The sequence below is a fragment of the Antechinus flavipes genome, chromosome 1 (genome assembly GCF_016432865.1).
Source record: "Antechinus flavipes isolate AdamAnt ecotype Samford, QLD, Australia chromosome 1, AdamAnt_v2, whole genome shotgun sequence".
NCBI lineage: Eukaryota > Metazoa > Chordata > Mammalia > Dasyuromorphia > Dasyuridae > Antechinus > Antechinus flavipes.
Genome location: NC_067398.1, coordinates 679,119,090 through 679,145,610, shown reverse-complemented (window position 1 = coordinate 679,145,610; position 26,521 = coordinate 679,119,090). Strand labels below are relative to the sequence as shown.

Genomic DNA, 26,521 nt, shown 5'->3' with positions numbered 1-26,521 from the left:
ATCTCTCCAACAGCTGTAGTTGGTTCAGGCAGGTTTGTGGAGGTATTTTTGCGATTACCTGTAGATTCCAGGTTATTTATGGAGATTCTCTAGATAATGTTTCTAAAACTTGCTAGTGATAAGACTTAGTGTAATTTAGCAAAACATAATAAAAAACAATCAGATTGCTTTTCCAGTAGTTCATGTGACAAGAACTTGTTCAAACCTTATAGATCCTATTAATAACAGCTATAAGAAGAACAAATCAGAAACCCCTAATTCATCTGAAACTTCATTTCAGTTTTTACATTGCACTTTCTCTGTCTTTACCCAAACCCTGTATTTGATATGGACGATGTCATCCACAGGCTGAAGGAAGAGGATCTGATTTGGAAAATGAATCATTCTGTCTCTTAATATTGTTATACTTTAAAATAGGGGGAAAACAATTTTAAAAATCTTTACAATTATTAATGTAATCTTATATGTAAAATCTTTAATCCAATCTTATAACATCTTAGGAGAATGAGATACTTCAAGGGAACAATATTATCCATACACATATAACTATTAGCAAGGGCATGGCAAGTCTAAAAACTCATTTAAAAATACTTTGTTGATGAGAACATGTAATTGAAAACAAATTCAGATTAAAAATAGTAAGGTCTTTCATACTTGCATCTTATTATAGTTACTGAGATGTTTTAGTATTAACATGTTAATGAGTAGATTAAGCACTGCAATGACAAAACTTCCTCCTTTCATTTACACTCATAATAGATATTTGTTATGGAAGAAAAAGGGAGAGATATAATTATGACTTTATCAAGACTGTCCCTTCAAGAGCATAGGATCATCTTAACAGCCACAACAGGGAAATGCTTTCTTTAGTTCTGTTTGATTCCAGATAAGAGTCAGACTTAACAGCAAGTCATATGAACAAAATTACACCTTATTCTTGGGGTACCAAATCCAGGCTCAGAATTAACTGAGTTCCTGTTCAGAAAAGAATGGGGAACAATGGGGAGATTAAGCCAAGAGGATGCTACCTTACTTTTGCAAGGTTATTTCCTCATATTTCCCAAGAATATTCACCTATAGCAGTTCTCAGACCACATTCCCTTTTGCACATAGTATTCCTCTTGAGTGGTGGACTATGGTTTAATGTTGGACAATCATATCTGAAATAAGAGCTCAAAAAAAAAAAATCAGTTTACTATCCCAAAGAGAGTTTACTTCAAATAGCAAAATTTTACTATCATAGCTTAGGGTTAGTATACTATTATTAATTTTTCTCATGTTGAAATAATGGCTAACAATGAATAAAAAGTCCTAAAAACTTCACAGGCAAGGGCACCTTAAAAGACCTTTGCAACTCCCTCCTTCACCCCCTCCCCCCCTCCCCCCAGCCCAGGACAAGTTAATATTACCATCCATTTCAAAACAAAATGTACCCAATTAAGTCTTTATGTCCTTTTCTTTCTCAAATTCCTTTTTCACCAATTATTCCCTAAAAAAATGGTTTCTTAAGAGTACCATGGCCTGTGTATATATGCGTATGTATGTTTAAAAAATCTGGATTCGATGGACATGGTAATGAGGGGCAGTCTTGGCTTGTAAATCTTGTTCTCCAGAACCAATAATCCATTTGTTTTTTAAAGGCTCCAGTTCTTCAGGCCTGGTTTTTAGCATCTGCAGCTGACAATAATTAAAGATCCCATATTTATCTGGCCAAATTTGCTTCTCACAATTAGCTAAGTACCAAGGCCAGTCATTTGCTTTGGACATTCTCATTTGAACATGCAGTTTTATCTTACCCCAGCTTTTAAGAGTTTGCCTAAGAGGGATTCAATATGAGGGTTATCCTGTCCCAAACCCAATATTGATATTAGTATTACCTTACCTTGTAGCAACCTAAAGTTGAGCAAGAACACAGCCCTCCTTTCACAAATAGTCAGTTCTTTTTCTTACTGTACAAAAAATAATCAGTTTTGGATTCTGGACCTTTATCCTTCCTGAATTTGAGGAGTTTAATTCTCTGACCACTTCATGGCTAACTGATTGCTGGGAGAGTTCACTCTAGCCTATGATCAGCCAAAAGTCTGAGTGCCAGATATTCAGTCAGAGTAGACTTAGTGATAATTATGATAGCAAATGACCCATCTTGGCTGGCTCATCAGATTATTAAAAGAAAAAATTTTTTACTCAATCTGCACATTGTAATAGGGAAAATTCAGGAAATTAGACAAAAGGAGTTTATTGCAGTGTTGTGTGTGGCCTACGCCTGAATTCAAGCTTCTCCTTAGTGAAATATCAAGCAAGATGGTCAGCCATGAGAGCCATGGAAAGTTGTGAAGGGTTAAACATGTTTGGAATATTCTGGGTTGAGAAAGGGCTATTTAGGGAACTTTCAAAGCCTTCCCTTCTCATCCCCCATCCCTTCAATCTGTTCTTCTAAGAGATAGGCTTTAGAAGCCAAGTCCAAGGGCAATGGTTTGGGGGAAACACTGTTCAATAGAAATATCAATAAATTCACCATAAAGTCCTCAGCAGAGATATTCCCTTCTTTCTCTGCTCCAGTAAAGAGGGTACAGAGATTTAGACAGACACAATGAGACAGAGGTGAAAGGCCCCAGACTTCAAGTTTTGTTCTGTGAACATGCTCAATCAGAATCTGAGACATGTCTCAAAGTGATTTAGTCTTCAGGAATCCAGGAGACCAGTTATCCAGGCATCCTCAATTGAGTTGGATTAGGTTATGCCACAGGGACAGCTTCAGTGGCAAGCTGGCCAGTCCCTTGAACACTCCGGGAGCGAATATTTGTGACATCATCGGACTGGAGTCTTTTATCGCTTTGTTGTTTTGTTGTCAAACATTCATCACTCATGTCTGACTCCTCTTTGTCACTCCTCACATCTTTCTTCACCTGAGAACCATAGGGACAATCAATCAATAAGCATCTATTAAATCCTTACCATACATTAATTACTGTGCAAAGAAATGGAAAAACCAATCTTGCCCTTAAGGAAATTCCATTCTATTGGGAGAAATAGCCTGAATTTATAAAATCATATGTAGAAGATATGCAAAGTAATTAGACAAAGAAATTTTGGGTTGGGCGGCAATAGAAGTTGGGGTAGGGAGGAAATCAGGAATTACCTAATTTAGGCAATACTTGAATTGAATATTAGAGGAAATAAGGAATTCTAAGTTGTTGTGAGGGGGAGATTACATTTCAGGCATGGGGAGGCTGACTTTCTGCAAGGCAGAAATGAGACATGAAGTATCCTGGATGAAGAAAAGCAAGAAAGTCAGTTTGGCTAGACTCATAATTGAATGAAGAAATGGGAGCAATGTATAGCTACGAAAAGAAGGCTGGGGCTGAGTAGTACAAAATTTTAAATGATTTAATTTAAATTTTAAATTCGTCTCTATACTTTCTTTTGGTGGTAATAGGGAGCTACTGGAATGGCCACTGTTATCTTGTCATCAATCCTGCTTGTTTTTACGCTTTGTACCACTGGACCTACTTTGCATTTACTTTGGTACCATTAGAATCCTAAATCCTCTCCTTTCCCGATTCCCAGCTTTGAAATATACATCAACATTCCATTGCTTCTGAACCCAGTGCTCCAGGAAAGGGCATGTGGATCATGACTTCATTTATAATTCCAATGACTTCCCAAAATGAGTTAATTTTTGCAAAGTGCTTAGCAAACCTTAAATTACTACATAAATGCTAGCTACTAATTGTCAAACTAGAACAAAGCTCTCTGGCCGCCACTATCTTCTCTGTATTGTCTTCCCTTTCTTAAGGGTACAATCTCAATTTTTTATTGGTTAGATCTGGATATTAGTACAAAGAATTTTAGTAAGTCTTTTCATTCTATCATTGAGTAGGAGAGTTTGTTTTTTACTTAGTGAGTGAATTTATCCCCCCATCTAGGTCCTGGTAGCTATCAACAACGAAAGTATCCTCCTTCCTTCAATGAGTTCAGTGTCTAGCTTCCAGTGATTCTCATCACCATCTAAAATCTCTACTCTCATACTAGGGGTCTTCAATATTCCTGCTGATCCTCCCTAAAATACCCTAATTTTCTAATTCAACTATTCACCTCTCATAACTTATTCCTTCTCTCCACTTTAATCACACATAGAAATAAATGACCATACTCTTGAGTTTACTATAACCCACAAATATTTCACTTTCACTTACATAAACTATGAGATTCTCTTATCTAATGATAATCTTTTATCATTTCATCATTTCTTCTGCTTTACAATGTCCAATCTATTCTTCTTCATGGTGATCTCCAATTCCTCCCAACCCCAACCCTTGGTCTCTTATCAGGTTATCACCCCTACACTGACTCTCCTCTCCTCCTTTTTCCATCTTAATACCTTTGTGACTTTAGTCCAACAGTATCTTCTCCACTTGACTCTCTTGCCTCCTTGTCCTGTTAGCTATCATACTTTCCCAAACTCTAACTTTTGATCATTTCCACCATCCATCTTTGTTCTTAGGTTGAGAAAAATCACAAGACCGTAATAACCGAGATCCACTACAAATTTATGTTACATGTAATCAATTAGGCTCTCACTGATGAAGGGAATCCTTTTATATTTTTTAATTGATTTGTTAGATCATTAATTATGATAGAAATTTTAAATCTTTTCATTGTTCCTCAAGACTTCCATAGTACTCTTCCCTCTACTCTCTCAGCTGAGGACCTCACCTCCTACTTCACTGAAACAATTGAAGTCATCTAATAAAGAGCTCCTTCAATCTTCCCTCCTCATCTCACATCATTCAGGCTTCTTCCACTATTTCCTCCTTCACCATTCTTTCTCTTTGACAAGGCAAACTTCTTGATATGTGTCCTTGATCTCATTCCTTCTCATCTTCTTAAGCATACTGTCCTCTCCTTTCTCTCTGGTATAACCTGTGTTTTGGGATGTCTGAAGGATGAATTCAATAGTTTAGGTGAAAGGTGATTAGGACCTGAACTAGGTTGATGATTGTTGTGAATCAGAGAGGAATGGTCAGAAGAATAAGATATAGTAGAGGTAGAAATGACAAGATCTGGCATCTCATTGAATAAGTAGGGTGAGAGAGTGAAACAGAGTGGACAAGGAAGGGCAGAGTTGGCCCAAAAGAAATATGTGAGAGAGAGATGGAGGGAGGAAAAGAGAAAGGGAGAGAAAGAAAAATAAGACAAGAGGTGAAAGACAAGGGCACTGGGTAAAATGCCTTGCTGGGATGACTTAGGTGCTTACTGGTACTAGGATGCTAGGCCTGAATTTCCATGCTCTGTTTCTACCTCTTTTCTCATCTTTTCCTTTGCCATGGGTTGAGCATAGGATGGGTTGGCCAGGATGAGTTTTGTACCTACCCTGCCTTCTGAAAAAAGTTTGAAGAGCATTTTGAGGATGAGAGAAGACCAGAAGACATTTAGACTCATTACGACCAACAGGAGGGTCAGGCACAAATAGTATACAACGCTTTTCAGGCCATTGGTTTCAAAAAAACAGACGATAATGTAGATGACTCTGTAAGAGAGAAGGGAACTGTGAATCACAATGAGGGAAGAGAAGAGGCAAGTTGCTAGGGCTTACAACCTAGCAGAAATAATTTTGCTATTCCCCTAAAGTGGAAAAGGCAGAGAAAAAGCTTCTGATATGGGGGCAGAGCCTTCTTAAAGGACCCCAAACCTTCATGATCTATCATTCCATCCTTCTCACATGTACAAGAATTTGTCAGGTAGGAGACTCATTCCTCTTTCTGGTAGGTACAGAAGGTCCCCAATATTTGGATTCTTTCCCTCCTCCATGTCTTCCTCCCACTCCACCTCTTAGGAATAGGCTCACCTGACTGGAAAGAAAAAGATTCTGGTAATGATGAACATCAGGGCGAAGATGACAAACACGATGTCTTGAGCTACTCTCCATTTTGCATAATTTAGCATCTTACCAGCCTGGAAGGAAACAACAGAGAAAATTTTGGTAACACAAATTTAGAGTTTGGAGGGGGCCTCAGAAGGTATCCCGTATAACCTATACTTGTTCAAGAGCCTCCCTAGATAACTAATCAATTCATCTGAAGACATACTTTCCTGGGGAACTCAAATGACTGTGGTGTTGACTTCCCAGAAAATGAGAAAGACAGGCTTGGAATGAAATTTTGTTCCTTGATATGAGTTATGAGAATTGGGGAAACATCTGTGCTCACTTTCTTTTGGGACCCATCATTATTAAACTCTTTGCAAAGGCTTTACTCCTTTGGATTTCCAGCAAAGTTGGGGAAGGTATTTCTCTACCCTCCATCCCTCTGTGGCAAGACCATGAACCAGTGATCCTGAGAAATAGTTATTTCCAGCTTTGGTGGTCACCATATGGGTAGAGAGTTCAAGAGCTCTGATTTCAAGCATCAGCTTATCAGAAGGAGATGAGTTTCCCTCAGATAGTCCTTCCTATTATAATTTTGTAGGAGAAGATCAAAAGTCATTCATTTCCTGATTTGTTAGGAGATCTGGATCTTGGCAATGAAAGCCTAAGGTTAATGTGAAAAATCTGTCCATACCTTTCAAGAGTAGTGATGCTGTGGCCTTGTGACAACTTGCATCCAGGGCCCAGGTGGAGTAGCAACCAAGGCCAAGGGCATAACTTCCATTTGTGGCACTATTTATGCATTTCTTAATCATTTAATATGTATAAAACCATCCTATGCTTTTTAAAAAAAATTAATAATAACTTTATATTGACAGAAACCATGCCAGGGTAATTTTTTTACAACATTATCCCTTGCACTCGCTTCTGTTCCGATTTTTCCCCTCCCTCCCTTCACCCCCTCCCCTAGATGGCAAGCAGTCCTATATATGTTAGATATGTTGCAGTATATCCTAGATACAATATATGTTTGCAGAACCGAACAGTTCTCTTGTTGCACAGGGAGAATTGGATTCAGAACATCCTATGCTTTTAAAAAATTAGGTTCCTATCCTTTTCTGTGTCATTGATAAAGTTTTTGAGTTTTGTACTTTTAACCTTAAAAACTGTGTTTTTTATTGGGAGATTTTGAATGGCACTGTGTTTCTTGAGAATGCTTCTGTGGCATCATAGCAAAATGACTGTATTTGCATACCTGGGAGGCTTTTCCATCAGATATTGCCTGTGGTGGGGAAATAAAGAGCTTCTCTATACCTAATACTCATTTTGCATAATGAGAACATTATTTTTAGATGGGACCCAGTTAATGTGCTTTCTCTCTTATTTGGAGGAGACCCTAGAGGTGAATCAGAGCTAACTTGTTTTTAGAGATTTCCCTGGATTTTTGCTCTCTGGTAGGGACAGAGTTGGAGCAGCTGGATAGTGCAATAGATAGAGTACAGGATTGTGGAGGGCCACAGACAGTGGGGAAACTCTGGGTAAGATACAAGACTCTTTAGCCCAGAGGGAACCTGCTGACAATGTCTGGTTCGGCTCCCCATCTCCTCTAAGGGCTCTTGGCCTTCCTGTGAAGTCAGGGGGAGGTGACAACCTGTGTTGTGATTGAAGCAGAGTGATATCAGGTGGAAGAATGATACCAGGTGGCAAATTACATACAATAGCAAGTTGTTTATGTGGTCCCACGTGCACAATACACTTGGCACATGCCCAGTGTTGTTTTTGTTACATTATAAAAAGGGGAAAGTCCTTGGAATAAATGGACTTCATTTTCCCACCATCCTCAGGAGTCCCACCTCATCTCTCCACTAGAAAGCAGAATATTTTCATCACTTCGGTGTAAGCAATGTATGTTTTGTTACCCCAACTTGGGGGCTCTAGAAAGCAGAACATTTTCATCACCTTGGTGTGGGGGCTGTAGAAAGCAATGGTACGTTTTGTTACCTGAACTTGGGGGCTCTAGAAAGCAGGATATTTTCATCACCCCAGCAAGGGGGCTCTAGAAAGCAACGGTATGTTTTGTTACCCCAACTTGGGGACTCTAGAAAGCAGAGCACAACACAGGACCTAGAGTCAGGAAGATCTGAGTTCAAATCTAGGCTCAGATACTTACTAGCTATAAGAATTTGGGCAAGTCACTTACTGCCTATTTGTCTCAGTTCTTCTGTAAAATATGTACACACTAGAGAAAGAAAAGGCAAAGCACTCCAGTATCTTTGACAAGAAAACTCCATGGGAAAAAGTCTGTGGGGTGACACTACTGAACAACAGTGATGAAGGGCTAGAGTCAGGGAGAGACTGTATTTGCATACCTGGGCCATGCCCCCTCTCTCCAGAAATGGAGTCAGATCCATCCGAGCCCCGAGTGCCTGCTTCTGTTAAGGCCTCCTGGGTCACCAAAAGTAATGGAATACGGTAATAGAGGGGGAAGTTAGGGACTTTTCTGGAACTGTGGCCCCTGCATCTATGAGGTTTTCAGGCTGACCCAGCTGCACTCCTCCATGTTGGGCTCACTCACCTCCAGGAAGATATCCGTCACATCGTGGAGGAGCAGCACCATGGCACCAGAGGCAACCATGTTGGCACTATAGGATACTGACATCAAAAAGACAGCGGTAAAATGGTGGATGATTTGCTCCTTGAAGTCCTGGGAAGAGGAAGAGATTGGGTTAGCTATGGACCTAATGGGAGGAGCTCCAAAGAAAGCACCTTGGTCACTGGATTGAACAGAATGTAATTGGCTCCTTACTCAGTCTGCCATGGCATCTACCAAGCTCAAGGGGACCAGGTCTGCCCTTCCTGCTTCTGTGGGACAAGGTCCCCTTAGAATTCTGCTTGGCCCCACAAATTGGCTTTCAGGACCAGGACCAAGTATGACATTTTTCTCACAGGGACAGACAGACTCTTCTTCCTATTAGTCTTCTTTATATGGGAATGGTGCCCCCTGTTTGACTGCTGCCCCCAGTCCCAAATCCCACAGGAATACTTAATCATGGACTTGGCTAGAGTCCCAAGCAGGTCAGCGTGCTCCTGGCCATGCCATTTGATTTAAACATATCACAGAAATCAGCCAATAAGAAAGCAGCACCCCCAGCAAACACCTCCCTCCCTTAAGGAAAGCCCTCAGGGTGCATTATCCCGATAAATTCCTTTGCTGCTTTACCCCAAACCTGGGCTCCCTCCAGACTCACCTTTCTTTTTATATCAAAGGGCAGAGTGAGCAGCAAGGAGAAGTAGAAACCCATTTCCATCATATACCACCAGTATAAGACAGGATGTAGAGGCTGAAGGTAAAAGAGCTATCGGTCATTGGTGTTACCCACAGATAGACAAAGGGTTCAATAGAAAAATAACTGTCTAGGAATTCCGTACCATGGGATCAAACACCCTGCCTTGTCCCATTCTCCAGACATGCTAGGCTATGGCTTATGGTTATAAGACCCCTGGAACCGATCTTTCATAAGTCAGTATTTGCTCAGCAATCAAATAAACAAGAATATTAAATCTATTTATTATGTGCCAGGTCCTGGGCAAAGAACACAATAAAAATAAAACGGTTCCTGCCCTCAAGTAGCTTACATTCAATTAAAAGAAACAACATATACAAATATACATACATATACACACATGTACATATGTATATACATACACACAAAATAGATAAAAAGAAAATTTGGGAGAAAGAAATGAGCAGCTGGGTAATCAAGGAAAGCTTCACAAAGAAAATGGCATTCAATTGAGTATTGAAGAACTATAGTGACTCCAGAATGTGGAGGTAAGGAGGGAGTGCATTCAAAGCACAGGGGATGAGATGAAATAAGATAAAATACTCCTTTGTTTTGTTGTCAAACAACAAAATACTCCTTTAAATTAGGATTTATAGAGAAAGAGATATAGGAAGTTTAAGGAGAAAATAAGGAGACTTGTGGAGAATGTTCAAGATCATCATTTGTAATAAAGAAATTGCAATGAGAGTATAATTACATAACATAACAACTAATCTCATTTTTTTTTTTTCCTGGAAAAGGTTACCAAACTGGAAAGTTAGAAAAATTCTTCAGACACAGTTTACTTAGAGATTAGACAAGCATTTGATGAAATCTCTCAGGCTATTCTTGTAGAAAAGATAAAATATGTTAAATTCTAAATGGTATTTAGGTGGATTTAAAAATGACTGAATGGCCAGAACTTAAGAGTTAGCTCAGTAATAGTTTCATATTTACTTGGAAGGAGGCCTCCAGTGAGATATCCTAGAATAAATGTTTGGCTATGTGATGTTTAATATGACATTTAAACAAAAAATCAGTGAGTTGGAGAAAATTCCAGATACCAGATTAACAAAGTTAGGAGAGAGCCATCTTGATGACAGTTGGATCTAGAAAAATCTTGACAATCTAGGATGTCTAGATAAATTAATAAGCTGAAATTTATTAAATATATATATAGGAGACAGGGCCCAAGGTGCTGGAGAAAAGATAGGAACTTGCCTTAGCATTCCCAAATTCTCCTCCAAACAACTTTAAATCATGTCTAAAAATAAATTCTGGAGAAGCAGAACCCACAAAAGGATAGGGTGAAACAATTTTCCAGCCCAAAATAACTTAAAAGAATTGCATGAAAAACTGTCTCATTTAGATATAAAAGGAGCATAGCCCAACAGAGATGGACAAACCAGTGGGAGGCCCTTAAGACCCAGCACAAATTATCAACCAAGACTCTGTGGCCCCAACATAACAGGCCAGTAGCAAAATAGGCCAATTGTAAACCTTCCAGCCCCTCAGTGCAGCAGGTGAATGGCCAGGTCTAATGGCTCCTGCACAGTCTATGAATTGTCAGGCCTAGAGGTCCTAGTACACAGCAGGCAAACTGCCAGCCTGAGATGCCTAGTCCAGCAGCTCAGCAGCCTTGCCTCTGGATCCCAGCATAAGAAACTTGGGACAGTAACCCATATCTGATGAACAGAGCTCAGACTGGAAAATAAAAAGTAGTATGAACAAAATAGAAAAGGAAGTACAAAAGTCAACTGAAGAAATTAATTTCTTAAAACTTAGAATTGGATAAGTGGAACCTAATGACTCTATAGGACATTAAGAAATAATTTAAAAAATCGAAAGAGTGAAAAATATGAAATATTTCATTGAAAAAACAACTGACCTGGAAAATAGATCCAGGAAAGATAAATTAAGAATTATTGAATAATCAGAAAAGCATGATAAAAAAAAAGAGCTTGGACAATATCTTTTAAGAAATTATCAAGGAAAACTGCTCTGGTATCCTAGAACTAGTGAGTGAAATGATAATTCGAAAGAATCCATTGATCACCTATTGAAAAAGATTCCCAAATGAAAACTCCTAGGAGTGTTATAGCCATATTTCAAAATTCTCAAGTAAAGAAGAAAATAATGTAGCCAGTAGCCAGAAAAAAACTATTCAAGTATCATGAAAGATTACATAGGATCTAGCAGCTTCCACATTAAAGATCACAGAGCTCTTAACATGATATTCTGGAAGGGAAAGGAGATAGGATTATAATCAAGCAAAAATAAATATAATTTCATCAGGGGAAAAAAAGATCAACATTCAATGAAATAGAACATCTAAACAAAAAACTTGATTTCAAATGTAAGACTCAAGAGAAACATAAAAAGATAAACAAAAAGGAGAAAACATTCTATTCAATAAGAAATTCAATAAAGTTAAACTGTATATCCCTACATGAAAAGATGATACTTGTAACTCTTAAGAACTATTTGGGTAGTTAGGAGTATAAATGGAAGGTTTGAATATAAGTTGACTTTGATAGGATGATATAAAAAATTAAGGAATAAGAGAGAGGATTGCATTGGGAGAAGAGGGAAAGGAGAGGTAGAATGACATAAATTATCTCACAGGAAGAGGCCCAAAAGCTCTACTATAGTAAAGGAAAAGAGGGAAGGGGATGTTAGCATTGCTTGAATCTTATTTTCACTGGATCTAGTTCCAACAAGGAATAACATACACACTCAAGTATAGAAATCTGTCTTATCTTTTATGAAAGTAGAAGGGAGAGGGACAACAAAAGTAGGGAACTGATAAAAAAAAAAAAGAGAGCAGATTGAGAGAGGAAGTGGTTAGAAGCAAGACACTGTTGAGGAAAGAGAGAATGAAAGGAGAGAAAGGCAGAGGAATATAAACAGGGGAAAATAGAATGGAGGCAAATTCACAGTTGGTAATCATAACTGTGAATGTGAAAAGAATGAATTCCATTTACAAAATGGAAATCAATAGCAGAGTGGACTACAAATAAAAATTCTACAATATAATATCTATAAGAAAGAGAAACACACAGATTAAAGGTAAAAGGCTGGAGTAGAATTTATTATGCTTTAGCTAAAGTGAAAAAAAAAAGCAGGAGTAGCAATCATGATCTTAGAAAAGCAAAAGCAAAAATAGATCTAATTACCAGAAATAAGGAAGGAAATACATCTTGCTAAAAGATGCCATAGACATGAAATAATTTCAATACTAAATAAAGAAGCAGCTAGGTAATATAATAGATAGATCACTAGCCCTGGAGTCGGCACGACCCATATTCAAATCTGGCCACACACACTTACTAGTTGTGTGACCCTGGACAAATCATATAAGCATGATTGCTTCAAAGAAAACCACTCTAAAAATATATTCACCAAATAAAATAGCATTCAATTTTTAAATGGAGTTAAATGAGTTACAGGAAGAAAAAGTAAAAGTATACTAGAGGGGGATCTTAACTCTTCCCTCTTAGATAACTCTAACTAAAAACAAACAAGCAAGATATTAAGTAAGTGAATAGAATTTCTAAAGAGTTAGCTATAATAGGCCTCTGTAGAAAATTGAATGGGGAAAGAAAAAAAGAACTATACTTTTTTCCTCAATGGTACATGGCACCTGCACAAAAATTGATCATATATTAGGGCATAAAAACTTCACAATCAACTGCAGAAAGGCAGAAATATTAAATGACTTTTTTCCAAACAATAATTAATAAAATTATATTTCATAAAGCCCTATGGAAAGATAGATTAAAATTTAATTGGAAACCAAATAATCTAATCCTAAAGAATGAGTAGATCAAACAAAGAAGAAATCATAGCAACAATCAATAATTTCACTAAAGAGAATGACAACAATGAAATAACATACCAAAATTTATGGGATGCAGCTGAAGCAGTACTTAGGTAAAAGTTATATTTCTAAACTCTTACATTAATGAAATAGAGAAAGAATTGGGTATGTAATAAAAAAAACTAAAAAAAAATGAATTATAATCTTCAATTAAACAACAAATTGGAAATCCTGAATATCAAAGGAAAGATTAATAAAATTAAAATAAAACTATAATAAATAATAAACCAATAATAAATAAAACTAGGAGGTGGGTTTGTATAAAAACCAGTAAAGCAGATAAATCATTGGTTAATTTAATTAAAAAAGAAAACCAAATTATCAGGATCAAAAATTAAATTAATTAATTTACCACCAGTGAAGAAGAAATTAATTTACTATAATCACAATAACAAAACCAATAGAAAGCACATGAATATTTCAATAGGTGCAGCAAAAACTTCTGAAGAAAAATACAACACTCATTCCTATTAAAAATATTGGTTAGCATAAGAATAAATGGAATTTTCCTTAAAATGATAAGTAATAGAATCATCAGTAAGCATAATCTATAATGGGGATAAGATAGAAGCCTTCCCAATAATATTGGGGAGGAAACAAGGATATCCATTTTCATCACTTTTCTTTAATATTGTACTAGGAAGGTTAGATGTAGCAATAAGAGAAGAAAAAAATTGAGAGTTAGAATAGGTAACAAGGAAACAAAACCATTATCTGCAGATGAAATGTTGGCATATTTAGAAAATTCTAGAGAAGTCACTAAAAGACTACTTGAAATAATAACTTTAGCAAGATTGGAGGATAAAAAAGAAACTCACATAAATCATCAGCATTTCTATATAATACCAACAAAGTCCAATAGCAAAAGATAGAAATTCCATTTAAAAGAATTGTAAACAATGTAAAGTACTTGGGAAACTGCCTAAGACAAAGCCAAGAAGCATATGAACACAATTATAAAATACTTCACACAAATAAAGTCAGATCTAAACAATTGGAAAAATAACAATTGCTCATGAGTGGAGTGAATCAATGTAACAGAAATGACAGTTCTATCTAAGCTAATTTACTTATTCAGTGCCATCCCAATTGATGGTCAAAAATTATTTTATAAAACTAGAAAAAATTACAATGAAATTCGTTGGGAAGAACAAGAGGTCAAGCATATCCAAAAAATCAATGAAAACAAATATGGAAGAAGGTGGTGCCATACCAAATGTCAAGCTTTATTAGAAAGTGGTAATCACTAAAACTATCTAGTACTGGCTAAGAAACAGAGTGGCAGATCAGTGGAAGAGATTAGTTACACAAGATGTAGTAGTAAATAACTATATTAGAAGGAAAACAGAAAGCTGGGAAACATTTTTACAACAAGTATCTCTATACTTCTTAAATATAAATAAAATATTCAAATTTATAAGAATAAGTCATTCCCCAGTTGATAAATGGTGAAAGGATATGAACAGGAAGCTTTCAGATGAAATCAAAACTATCTATCATTATATGAAATGTTCTAAATTATTATTGATTAGAGAAATGCAAAGTAAAACAACTCTGAGATAATACCTCATACCTATTAAATTGACTAATATTACAGAAAAGAAAATCATAAATGTTAGAGGAGATAATGGGAAAATTGGGACACTTAAGGAATTGTGAACCGAGCCAACCATTTTGGAGAGCAATTTGGAATTATACCCAAAGGGCTATAAAACCATGCATATCCTTTGATCCAGCAACACTACTACTAGATTTGTATTCCTATAATAAAAAGGGAAAAGGACACACATATATAAAAATATTTATAACCGTTTTTTTTTTTTTGTAGTAGCAAAGAATTGGAAATTGAAGGAATTCCCATCAACTGGGGAATGGCTATACAAATTGTGATTTATGACTGTAAGGGAATATTAGTATACTATAAGAAATGATGAAGAGGCAGATATAAAAAAAAAACAGAATGAACTGATGCAAAGTGAAATGAACAGAACTGGGAGAACATTACATAGTAACAGTAATACTGTATGATGATCATCTGTGAATGACTTAGCTCTTCTCAACAATACAATGATCCAAGATAGTTCCAAATGACTAGTCTGATTTGGCTAGTATTGAGTTCTGGGTGCCATATTTTCTTTGAAAAACTGGAGAAGGTAGAGTAATTACATAGTTATGGGCCTTGGAGTCACACTGATCATGATTATGATTTATTAAAATAATTGAAAATAGCTTGGAGAAAATAAAATAAATTGAAGACATGATTAATATCTGTAAATCTTTGAAGGGCCATTATGTGGAGGATACCTCTAGAAATGCAAACTAATATTAAGGGAGGGAAGCAACAGAAGATCGGTTGAGCAAACTTTGTAAAGAGAGTTGTCCTAAAGTAGAGTTGGTTGCCTTAGAAAGTATGGGGTTTGATCTTCCTGGATAAGTTAAGGTGGAGGTGATCTGAACATTTTTTGAATAATTATAAAGGAAAATTTTGTTCATTTATGAGTCTTTCTGGTCCTTTCCGATGTTGAAATTCTGTGATTCAGAAAGTAGGGGTTTGGAGTAAGGATAGAGAAAGAAAGAGAATGTGCAGCAAATACAGTCATTTCTGGCCACTACGGGGCACAATGGATGAGGTATTGAATCTGGAGCCAGGAAGACCTCAGTTCAAATCCAGCCTTAGACAAGTACTAGTTGGTAATGATAATAATACACATTAATATGACTTTAGACAAATAGTTTGCCCTATTTGTATCATGTTCTTTAATTGTAAAATGAGGATAATCATAGCATCTACCTCACAGAGTTGTGAGAATCAAATGAGATAATTTTTATAAAGTGCTTTGCAAATCTTAAAGTGCTTTATATATTCTAGCTTTTACCACCACCACCACCACCATCATCCTCATCCTCATCTTCATCATTCCCATGGCTTCTTTCAGTGGACAAGTCTGGTACTGGCCTTGTCCAGGGACTGCTCACCTGCTTAGGGTATCCATTCAGGTGTGTCACTGGCTGGCTAAGCCAGGTTTGCTGAAAGAAACAATGGACATGTTTTGAGGATCACTAGTTTCTACAGGTTTCCTCCCTAAAGCTGTGAGCCTTCTCCTAGAAAACTCTAAGCACTCATCAGGAATGATTGTATTTCCATCTCATATCATTTATTACCCTTCTCTTTATCCTTATCCTTACCTTCCTTTTCTCTGTCCTCTCCTTAAAAAAGGCAGAATCAAACTTATAAGGTATAACCCCTGACTAGATGAAAGGCTTGACTGTTTATTCCTTTTTACATCTCTCCAGATCATTAGCATCTGGTTCTTCTGTTAGATCTGAAATAGTTAAGGGGTATGAGCTGGGTACTGGGTTAGCGATGCCTGTCAAACTAAGAAGTTTCCAATTGATTGGACCATTTAACAAGTCTTTCTATCTCAAAATAAAACACTTAAAGGTTTTAGCAGTGTAATATGGCAGCCCAAAGAGCTAACTATACATTGGACTGCCATAAGAGGGAGTATAGCTTCCAGAAATAGAGATTAGTCTTACCATATTCTGACTTCATCAGACCTTACCCGAACGATTGGGTGCAGTTCTGTACACCAATGTTTAAGAAGCATATGGATAAGCAGGAAGGTAACCAGTAATAAGAAATAGGTGAATTTGTCTGAAATATGGAGTCTATATAGGGTTTATATGTGATAAACTTCAATAGATAAATTAAAATCAAATCATGAAGGGCTTTACAGGTCAAAAGAATAATTTGTATTTTATTTTTGAAGCAATAGAGAATCATTTAACAATACATTGTAGAAGACGAGAAAGTCTCCATAGAAAGAACAGCAGTAAAAATGGGAAGGATTTTGAATTCATGTCATATGAGGATCTACTAAAGAAACTGGGCCTATTTAGCTTGGATGATGATGACTCTCTCCAAGTCAGTTGTCATGAAGAGGAGGGATTCACTTTGTTCTGCTTGTTCTCTAGAGTCTGAACCAGGATAATGGGTAGAAGTTACAAAGAGGGCCATTCCCGATCTTAGGAAAAATTTCTTCACAATTCCTCTTAAAGAGGAATGGGCTACTCTGGAAGGTGGTGTCTGTCTCTGACATGGAGGTCTTCAAGCCAAAGTGGGGTGATGGCCATTTGTCATATATGCTATGGATTGGACGAGATGATTGCTGACATGCCTTCTAATCCTCAATTTTGTGATCCTGAAATTTTGTGCTCTAGTCTTTCCTCCTTTCCTCCCTTACCAAGACCAGCCTTCCTCCCTCTGAAACCTTAATTTCTATAATATTTCTATTTCAGTTTTTATCTTACTCATCCTGGCTGTTGGTTAGACCGACCAGTCCAGCTATGTTAAGTCTTAGAGAGTCTGTGACCTTTATTTTCCTATCCACAACACAACAGGAGCTTCATTGTGGGGTGATATAAAAGGATGAAGGATGTGATTTAGTTTTGATAGGCAGAAAGTTGGATTTGGAGCAAGATAGGGATGGGTGATAATGAAATAGATAAGAAAAGAAGGGAATATGATGAGAGAGAAAGAGAGTGAAGAAAAAAAAGACAGTAAAGTGTCTGGGAGAGCCTAAGAAGTAGTAAATGGAAGAGTAGAATCAAGAAGAGAAAAATGAAAAGAATGGTAGTGGAAAGAATTAGGGGACAGAGAAGAGATAGAAAGGACAAGGGATAGGGAAGAGAAGAGATGAAGAGAATGAGAGATACAAAAGAAAAAGTCAAAAAGGGTAATGGGAGAGGGATGATGAATACTGAGAATGGGAAGAGACATGAAGGATGGGGAAAGCAAGAAGGGACAAAGTGAATAGTGTGGGAACAGAGCACAAAGAGGACAGGGAGAGAGAAGATTAGGGGAAAGAAGGATTGGAGGAATATGGAAGTCAATAAATGGGCAGAAAAAGGAAGAAGGACAAAGATTATGGGAATGGAGAAGAGGAGTACTCAAAGGAAGAGAATAGTTACATAGTAGGGATGGGATAGAACATACTTACATTGTGGAAGACGAGAAAGCCTCCAGAGAAAGAACAGCAGTAAAATAAAAATCTCCAGCTGAAAATACAGAACAGAGGTAGAAATGAATGGATGAAGTCATATGGTTGGGAGGGGGAGGGAATGAGTGGAGAGATGAACTAATGGGGTCTTTGATTTCCAAGTCAGTCCTGGTTCCAAGGCCCATTGACACAAGTCTAGGTACCCTGGAGTCAGTCTTCCACCAGGTTCCCCCAGCTCACCAGGTTTCTGAGAATTTCTTGCTCAATAATGGTCGCTCTTGATTTCTGCGTCGTCGAAACCAGCGTTCTGCTTGCCTCAGAGAGAGGCTACACTGGTTGGCCAGGTGACTCAGCTCATCCTGGGGACAGCAGGAGAAAATTAAGGATGGGGAAGACACAGAAAGGACTTTAGCTTTTGGTGATTGTCCTCTTCCTTAAGCTCACATAGTCTCCCTAATAGGAAGTGGCCACCCTGCTTCTCAGTGGCTTGGAGATTCCAAGAACATGGCAAGAGACATGTCCTTGATTAGTCTCTAGAACCAAGGTCCTTCCAAAGAACTCCTTTTTTCCTCCCCCTAGGCTGGGACAATTCCTCCAAGAAAAACATTTCCCAAGTCACACCCTGACCCTGTCTACATTGCCCTTGGGAAAAAGAAGGTCCAACTGAGAGAGAATTTCTGAAACCAACTTGCCAGGCACTATGGAAATATGAAAACTAACCATTCCCTATCTTCAATGAGCTTATATTTTTTTTAGGAGGAGACACCATATATACAAACTAAATAAAAATAGATGTAAACAAATTCAAAGTAATTTCAGAATATTAATGATTGAGGAAAATTAGGGAAAGTTTCTTGAAGGAGGTAGAAGCCCTGAAGGGAGTTAGGGTTTTCACAATGAAGAAATGAGAGCATTCTTGCAGAAGAAGGAGCACATTCCAAACATGGGAGGCAGTTTATATAATGACTTGGAGGTGGGGGATGGAATCTGGTTAGAACAGAGGATATGGGGATGATGGTATGCAATAAGTCTGGAAAGATAGACTGGAGTCCAATTGTAAAGGGCTTTACAGATCCTAAAGAATGATTTCTATTTAACTTGGAGGCAATAAAGAGTCATTCAAAGAGGTAAAGAGGTAGAACAGTCAGACACGAGCTTTAGAAAAGGCTGATTGATGGTTATGAGGACCATGGATTGTAGAGAGGAAGACAGTGGGCCAATGGAACAAATTTGGAGGTCATTGCAATAGTGGGGGTTGTGGGCAGAGGTGGTGAGGGCCTGAATTAAATGGCTGTAGAAGAAATGAAGAGAAAGGGGTGGTTTCAAGACATGGAAATAAAATCAATGAAACTTGGCAACTGATTAAATATTAGAAATGATTCATAGGGAAAAAACCATGTCTATAAAATGGGAAAGCTGGGAAGATCTTAGAGCCCATCCTCCTTTTTTCCAGATGAGAAAACTAAGGTTCCCCCAAAAATGTCAAGTGACTTGACTAAATTTACAAAGCAAGTTATGACAGAGGTGAGATTAGAACTCAGTTTAGTGAACTTTTAATCCTCTCTGAGGTTAGAGATTGGTAGGACACTATTGCTCAGAATAAGCATTAAACTATCTAGGGGAAACAGGAACACAGAAAGCAGGTGTCTGAGTGAGCCCCTGCCAAACAGCACCTTCCATCTTCCCATTTCTTTTTCAGGGACTACTGAACATGAGATACTGCCCTGTTGAAAGAGATGGAGACTTAAAACTTCCAGAATCCTTAATGGAATCCAAACTTGGCACCTGCTCACCTTTGTGGGATTCTTACTGTGGGTCTGGAAAAATGACTCCAAGATGGGGTTGGGAGTAGCCTTGGTCCTGATGGGGTCACGTACACCCAGGGCTTTACTCAAGGGCAACCCTATGAATCTGTGAGAGGAGACAGGAGGAGCTGAGTACATAGAAAATCTTCAATTTATGGGAACTCTCTTGTCCTCCACATAAATACCACAATTAACTTGACATAATTTGAGGGAGATGGAGAATGGGAGTTGCTTGTATGAAGGGACAAGGATACTGGTGGGTCACATATTAGATGCTTAGTTTAGTGGAAAGGAGCTTCATATATTTTACTTATGGGAAGGACTTTTAGGCCGTCAGGAAAGGGGATCAGTTGAATTATCCAAGATGCTGAGCATCTTGGATGAGTAAAAAAACAAACATTCTCCTCACCCTGAAATTTATTAAGTATTTGGTAAGCACCTATTGTATACTAAGCCCAGTGCCCAGAGCTAGGGGAAGATACAGACTTTAAGATACCATCTTTACTTTTAGTAAGTTTATGGTCTGATAGGAGAATAAGGCACCCATATAGATGTCTGTATATAGGGCTTTTATCAAAGATATTTGATGGAAGGATTTTTTTCTTAGTAAAGGTTTTCTAAAAATGAAAGGTATCAACAAAATTTTATTTATATATTATCAAAGTGGCTAAGGAGAAACCCTCCACAGTTGACTTACCTCTCAGAGACATATCTAATGACTAATAAAACAAGTGTTGTGGGAATGACTGCCAGCAGGTCTTTGGGATGAGGGTATGTGATGTCATCTGAATCTTCCAAGTCAGCCCATGTGTACCCAGACGGCAACCAGTATTCATCCTTCCAAAATGATTCATACAGGGTGACCAGCATTCTGCAGGTAAGACATCAAATGTCTCAAGAGGGATTGGCAGGGCAAACTGGCTAATAGAGTCAGTGCATTCAGATCATCAATTTTAGAAACAGAGAATGTCATAAATATGAGTTCTTAAGGTAGTCTAACCATATCATCTCACAAATAGAGAAACTGAGGTAAAAATATGGAGAGAGACTTACCCAATGTCACACGGTGCGTCAATAACAGATTCCCTGTCCTGGGTTATTTCTACAGCATTTGCCACCCAGATATCCTGGGAATTAAGTGGTAGGGGGGATAGGCACAGAACATATTGACCTGAAGGTTCTTACCTAACATGCTGGCTTCTGCCTAGAACTTCCTTGGCATGAGACACAGGTAGTCCAGTTTGCTTAGAATCTGCTTTAAACATCTTAATTCAGCCCTACGCTATTTCTGATGTGACCATAAATTATCAAGGTTGCGAGGTTGGGGATAGCAGCTTCCCAAATGGGGAAAACAGATCCTAGAGCTAAAGAACTTAGAACCCAAATTCTAGAGGTGTAATGTCAGAGCTAAGAAAATCCTTAGAATGAAAAACAGAATGCAGAGGTAAGGGCCACCATTCATTTCAAGCAAGAAGAGTGATCTCCCCAATACTGAGAGTATTCAGGGAGAAGCTGGGTGATTACTCATGTAGGCAAAAAATGTAAGAGTATCCTAGCTTCAGGTGGGAGTTGTACTAGACCCTGTCCCAGGGACCATTTGCCATTGTCACTCCAAGCTTCCTTTATAGCTTCCCCTTTTCCCTTCCCTCATCTTTCCCAGTGACCTCTCTGCAGTCTGCCAGTGAGCAGTGCTTGGGACATAGGCCCTGTGACTTCACTCCCTGAGTTTAGGAAGACCTCAAAAGTGCCTCCATCCCCTGAATGTCCTTCTGCTTCCAAATGACAATGATTGTTGACATCAAGGAAAGTTTTTAATCACATTTTTAGAGAAATATCTGCCTTTCTTTACCTGGAATTGATGCCCATCTCTATATATCATGTCTCTTCTCTACCCTGGTCCAAAAACATCACCCAAAATCAAATATAAATTCCTTGTTGGGGCAACATCAAGAAGTGATGAAATGTTTGGGCCACATGGGACCTCTCAGTGTTCTTCATCTTCTTCTCTTCTGAGGCAATGCTTAATTAGGGTTCTATCTACCCTGGGGATGGAACCTGTAGAGGGCTAGAATCTCAGGAGAGGTTGAACTTGATGGACTGGATTAGACTGCTGGAGATGAGCCAAGTATAGTGGATAGAGCTGATTCCAAAGTCTAGGGAACCTTTTGAGATGTACTTAACATGCTGGTTTCTGTCTGGGTGACTCTGGGCACATCACTTAATCTTTTCATGCCCCAGGCAGCTGGATTATATAAAGCTCTATCAGTGACTGGAATTTCCTCACTTGGGAGGTCCCAGTGCTAATAAAATCAGACATCTAATTCCTCTCCCTATGCTTATTCTCTGTGTACTTATTTTTGTGCATATTATTTCCCTAATATAATGGAAACACTGGATAGGAGAGTCTGCTCTGTTTTGTATTGCGGCTACTCCTAAGATTTTGTTAATCTAGGAAATTCCTTCTGCCAATACAGATCAAATTTAGCAATTTAAAAGACTTACTGAGTTGCTTAGAACAGAGAGGGCAGACATATGACTTTATTCACACAAACTATCAAACAAGCTATAAATGCTTGATGAATAACTGATTATTTCAAATTGCTTTCCAGAAATGGTTGGGGCAGTTCTCAGCTCCATCAACATTGTATGAGTATCCCCTTCCACAACCCTTTCATTGTTGCTTATTTCCATATTTTATCATCTCTGCCACTTTAAAAGAGTGAGAAATAATCTCAGAATCGTTTTGATTTGCATTCCTCTTATTGTTAGTGATTTGGAGCATATGGTTGTTAGTAGGTGAAAAATAGATCTGTCTCCTTTCTCCAAGTTCTTTTTCTTTCATCTTTCATTTTTTTTCATCTTTTTTATCATATTATACTTTTTTTTTTGATTCAACCAGAAATCCCATTGTCCCATCCCTCAAGGTCTTGTTTAATTGGCTCCAGTCAAAACTTTGTCTCCTGACCTTCAAAGACCTCCTCCTTCCCACTATCCTTGACTCCTCTAGGCTCAGTGCAAGAGACCTGGATTTATAGCCAGAGGACCTGGCTTCATTTTGATTCTTAGCTATATGATTTTAGACAGATTATTTCATTTCTCTGCACCTTGGCCTCTGCATCTGTAAAAAGGGGTTTTAATGGGATGGTCTCTAAGGCCCCTCCTAACTTTCAGTTTTATGGCCTGGGATAGCCACATCCCAAAAGTTCTACCTGATTCTCTTTGCCCCACTCTGCACCTCTGAGGCAGCCTAGCATTGGAGATAGTATGGAAATAGATAAGCTGGAGTGGCCATGGAACAGCAACAAGGATGGGACAGGCCTGAAACTGATGCTATATAATGATTCACTGAAGCAAAGGGAGAAGTTTAGTTTGGAGGAGATGTGAAGGGGCAGGAAGAGGAAGGAATGGGGTGAAAGGATAGCAGAAAGACCTGCGTTCAGATTCTGCCTTAGCCATTAGCTGTGCTATGCTGGATAACTCATTTCACCTCTTTGTGACTCAGTTTCTTCTTCTATAAGACAGGAGATAATAATTACTATGCTTATTTTTAGAGTAGTTGTTGACCTAATACATTGAAAATCTTTTTTTTCTTAATTATAATTTTTTATTTACAAGATATATGCATGGGCAATTTTTCATCATTGACAATTGCAAAACCTTTTGTTCCAACTTTTTCCCTTCTTCCCCCCACCCCTTCCCCCAGATGGCAGGCTGACCAATACATGTTAAATACGTTAAAGTATAAGTTAAATACAATATAGTACATTGAAAATCTAAAAAGAAGTCATATTATATTCACTGTTCTCTATGGCCTCAGCTTGTTTTTAGCTACTGCTTTATCCTGATTTCTTCCAAGTTCTTATTTGGGCAGCCTGGGGCCAAGATATCACTATAACAGGGTTGGATTAATAGGCAGGGGAAATAGAGGGAAGGCAACAAACACTAATTAAGTACCTGTTATATACCTGGCCCAATGCTAAGTAGTTTTACAAATAACTCAGTTGATCTCATCAGACAGGTTCTTTCACAATGAATCATAATAACCTAACTTGAGCAAGAGCTCTCCTCCATGAAACATAAAAATCTTCTTTTCAAGGAATAATCTGTTATATTTAATTTCAATAATTGCAAAGGTTTAAGATTTGCAAAGTACTTTACAAATATTTCAGTTGATTCTCACAATGGCCCTGGAAAAGTAGGTATTATTTACCTCCTTAAAGATGAAGAAACTGAGGCATTGGAAGTAAATTGACTTGCTCAAATTCCAGCAGCTAATCGAGTGTGTAAGCCCATCCTTAAATTCAAGTTTTCCTGAATCCAGGCCCATTGTTCTATCCAGTTCATCACTTAACTGCCTCAATTTATTTATTAAATCAATAAGCATTTATTAAAGGTCTATTATATATATATATAATGCTATGCAGTTACCTCTGCTAACCAGTTTTCACATTTTCCTGTGATCATGAATATGTCTGTTCCCTTCTCTGGGTTTGACACAAGGATGTATTATTATGATAAAGGCTATCTGACATTGTTCTCTGTATGATAGTGTGGGGTGTGCATCAGAAAGGGGGAAGGAAGGAGAGAGAGAAAAAAAGAGAGAGGGAAAGAGAGAAACAGAGAGACAGAGATGGAGAGACACAGAGAGAGAGACAAAGAGAAAAATAGAGAGACACAGAGACAGTCACACTGAAAGACAGAGACACAGAAAGAGACAGAGACAGAGACATACACAGAGACAGAGAGATAGAGAATAGCATTAGTGACTGACAATATTAGAACAGACAGAGAGGAGAGTAAGTAGGGCACCCTGCTGGGCATTGTGCCAAGCATTGGGGATACAAAGAAAGACAAAGGATGGTCCCTCATCTCAGGGAGCTCCCAGTGTAATGGGGAAAAACAACATACAAACAATTATTTATGAGGTAGAGACAGAATAAATTGGAGATTATCTCAGAGGGAAGGCACTAGAATTAAGGAGGGTAGGGAAAGTTCCTTGCAGAAAGTGGGAGTTTAATTGAGACTTAAAGGCAGGGAAGCCAGGAGATAAGAGTTGAGAGAAGGAATTCCAGGCAAGGGGGTAGGGTAAAAAATGTCTGGAGCTAGAATGTGGACTGTCTTATTCTAAGAAGAACAAGGACAGTCTCCAGATTCTATAGTGATATGAAAGAAAACTGGAAAGGTAGATTAGGGAAGGTTTTGAAGGGTTTTAAAAGGCAGACAGAGAAAGGGAGGCAGTGAAATTTATTGAATAGAGTGAAGGAGGAGTGTGTGACATGATCAGGTCTGGGCTTTTAGAAAGATCAGGTGGATGGCAGGAGGGACGACAAGTAGAGAGAGACTTGAGGCAAGATCAACCAGAAGCCACGAAATAATCTAGGTATGATGTGCTGGTGTATTGTAGGATCAGAGAAGGGAAGGGGCAGAGTCCAGTGGTAGAAAAGACAGGATTTGATGAGTATTTGGATATTAGGTGGAAGAGAGAGCGAGGAGGTTAGGATGATACCCAAGTAGCTAAGAGGCTAGTGTTCCCCTCAACAGTGGAAAAGGGGGTGGTTTGGGGAGAAAGATGATGAGTTTGGCTTTGTGTACATTAGCAGAAAACTTTTCTTGGGTGGATGGGAGTATATCACTGATGGAGCGGATCTCAAAGGCTCTACCTATTCCCTCCTCTTTTGCATGACTATCCTGCATAAGAAGGATCTGGGCAAAAGGGCAGGAGGGTTGAGTAGGGAGGAGATGCATGCAGGAGGAATCACTTACCTGCAACACTGATGGGCAGATGTTTGGACAGAGGCTTCTGCTGCTGCAGGGTTTTTGGAGATCTGACCAAGGTAGGTGGTTGTTCTTTCAGCAGCAAACCCACAGATCACCAAACCATTGCTTTTCAACCATAGGAGGTGCAGAGAAGGAGGGAAGGGCTAGGGCGGGGCTTGGGCATAAGATAGGAGGAAGGAGGTGGAGAATGGTGTTGAATTCCCTGGATTCAGAGTCAATCAGTCCTTGAATAAGCATTTATTAAACACCTACTACATGCTAGCCAACTGTGCCATGTTCTGGGAACACAAAGAAAGGCAAAAGTAGTTCCTGTCCTCAAGGAAATCTTAATCTAATGTGTATGTGTGTGTGTATGTGTGTGTGTACATGTACTTCAATATGTGCAAAACAAGATATAGAGAGATAAACTGGATAATCACCAGAATGAGGGGAGATGGCTGGGAGATCTGGATTTGGGGACGATAGGATCTGGGAAGAGGAGAGAAGAGAGAGCATGAACCAGTGCATGAGACCCTGGAGGGAAGAGGATGTCCAGAAAAGTAGGTGGCAACTCAAGGATTGATCTAAGGGTGGATGCCTACAGTGCATAGGAAAATATTTGATTAATTGTCATTTTCGAGAATCAAAAGTTAGTTTGATTTTTAAAATTTATTTATTTATTTTTTGTCATTGTTGGCTTTAAATTTGATTTTGATTTCTGCATGTGCAAAGGATGCCCTCTGAAGGGCATATTTTTCATTACTAATAGGAAATATCCAGTGGGAGACTAATACATCCCATAGTCTCTCCTTCAAGTTACTAGGTTTCTGGAGCCAACAGCAAGCAGTGCCTAATAAAGTACCACTTAGTAGAAAGTCGATAAATACTCA

At 38.3% G+C, this 26,521-nt stretch overlaps 1 protein-coding gene across 1 annotated transcript; it reads right to left on the bottom strand.

Moving 5' to 3' along the window:
* Positions 1–446: 446 nt before the first annotated feature.
* On the bottom strand, positions 447–25,717 carry LOC127545292 (ceramide synthase 4-like). Its single transcript, XM_051972465.1, has 11 exons — positions 25,638–25,717; positions 20,572–20,745; positions 19,863–19,980; positions 18,310–18,428; positions 18,070–18,127; positions 16,046–16,096; positions 9,115–9,207; positions 8,442–8,570; positions 5,849–5,955; positions 5,374–5,530; positions 447–2,906 (listed from the first exon to the last, which is right to left on the bottom strand). Exons 2-11 carry the CDS (start codon positions 20,742–20,744, stop codon positions 2,736–2,738), a joined length of 1,176 nt encoding a protein of 391 aa, XP_051828425.1. The 5' UTR covers position 20,745; positions 25,638–25,717; the 3' UTR covers positions 447–2,735.
* Between the last annotated feature and the right edge of the window lie 804 nt (positions 25,718–26,521).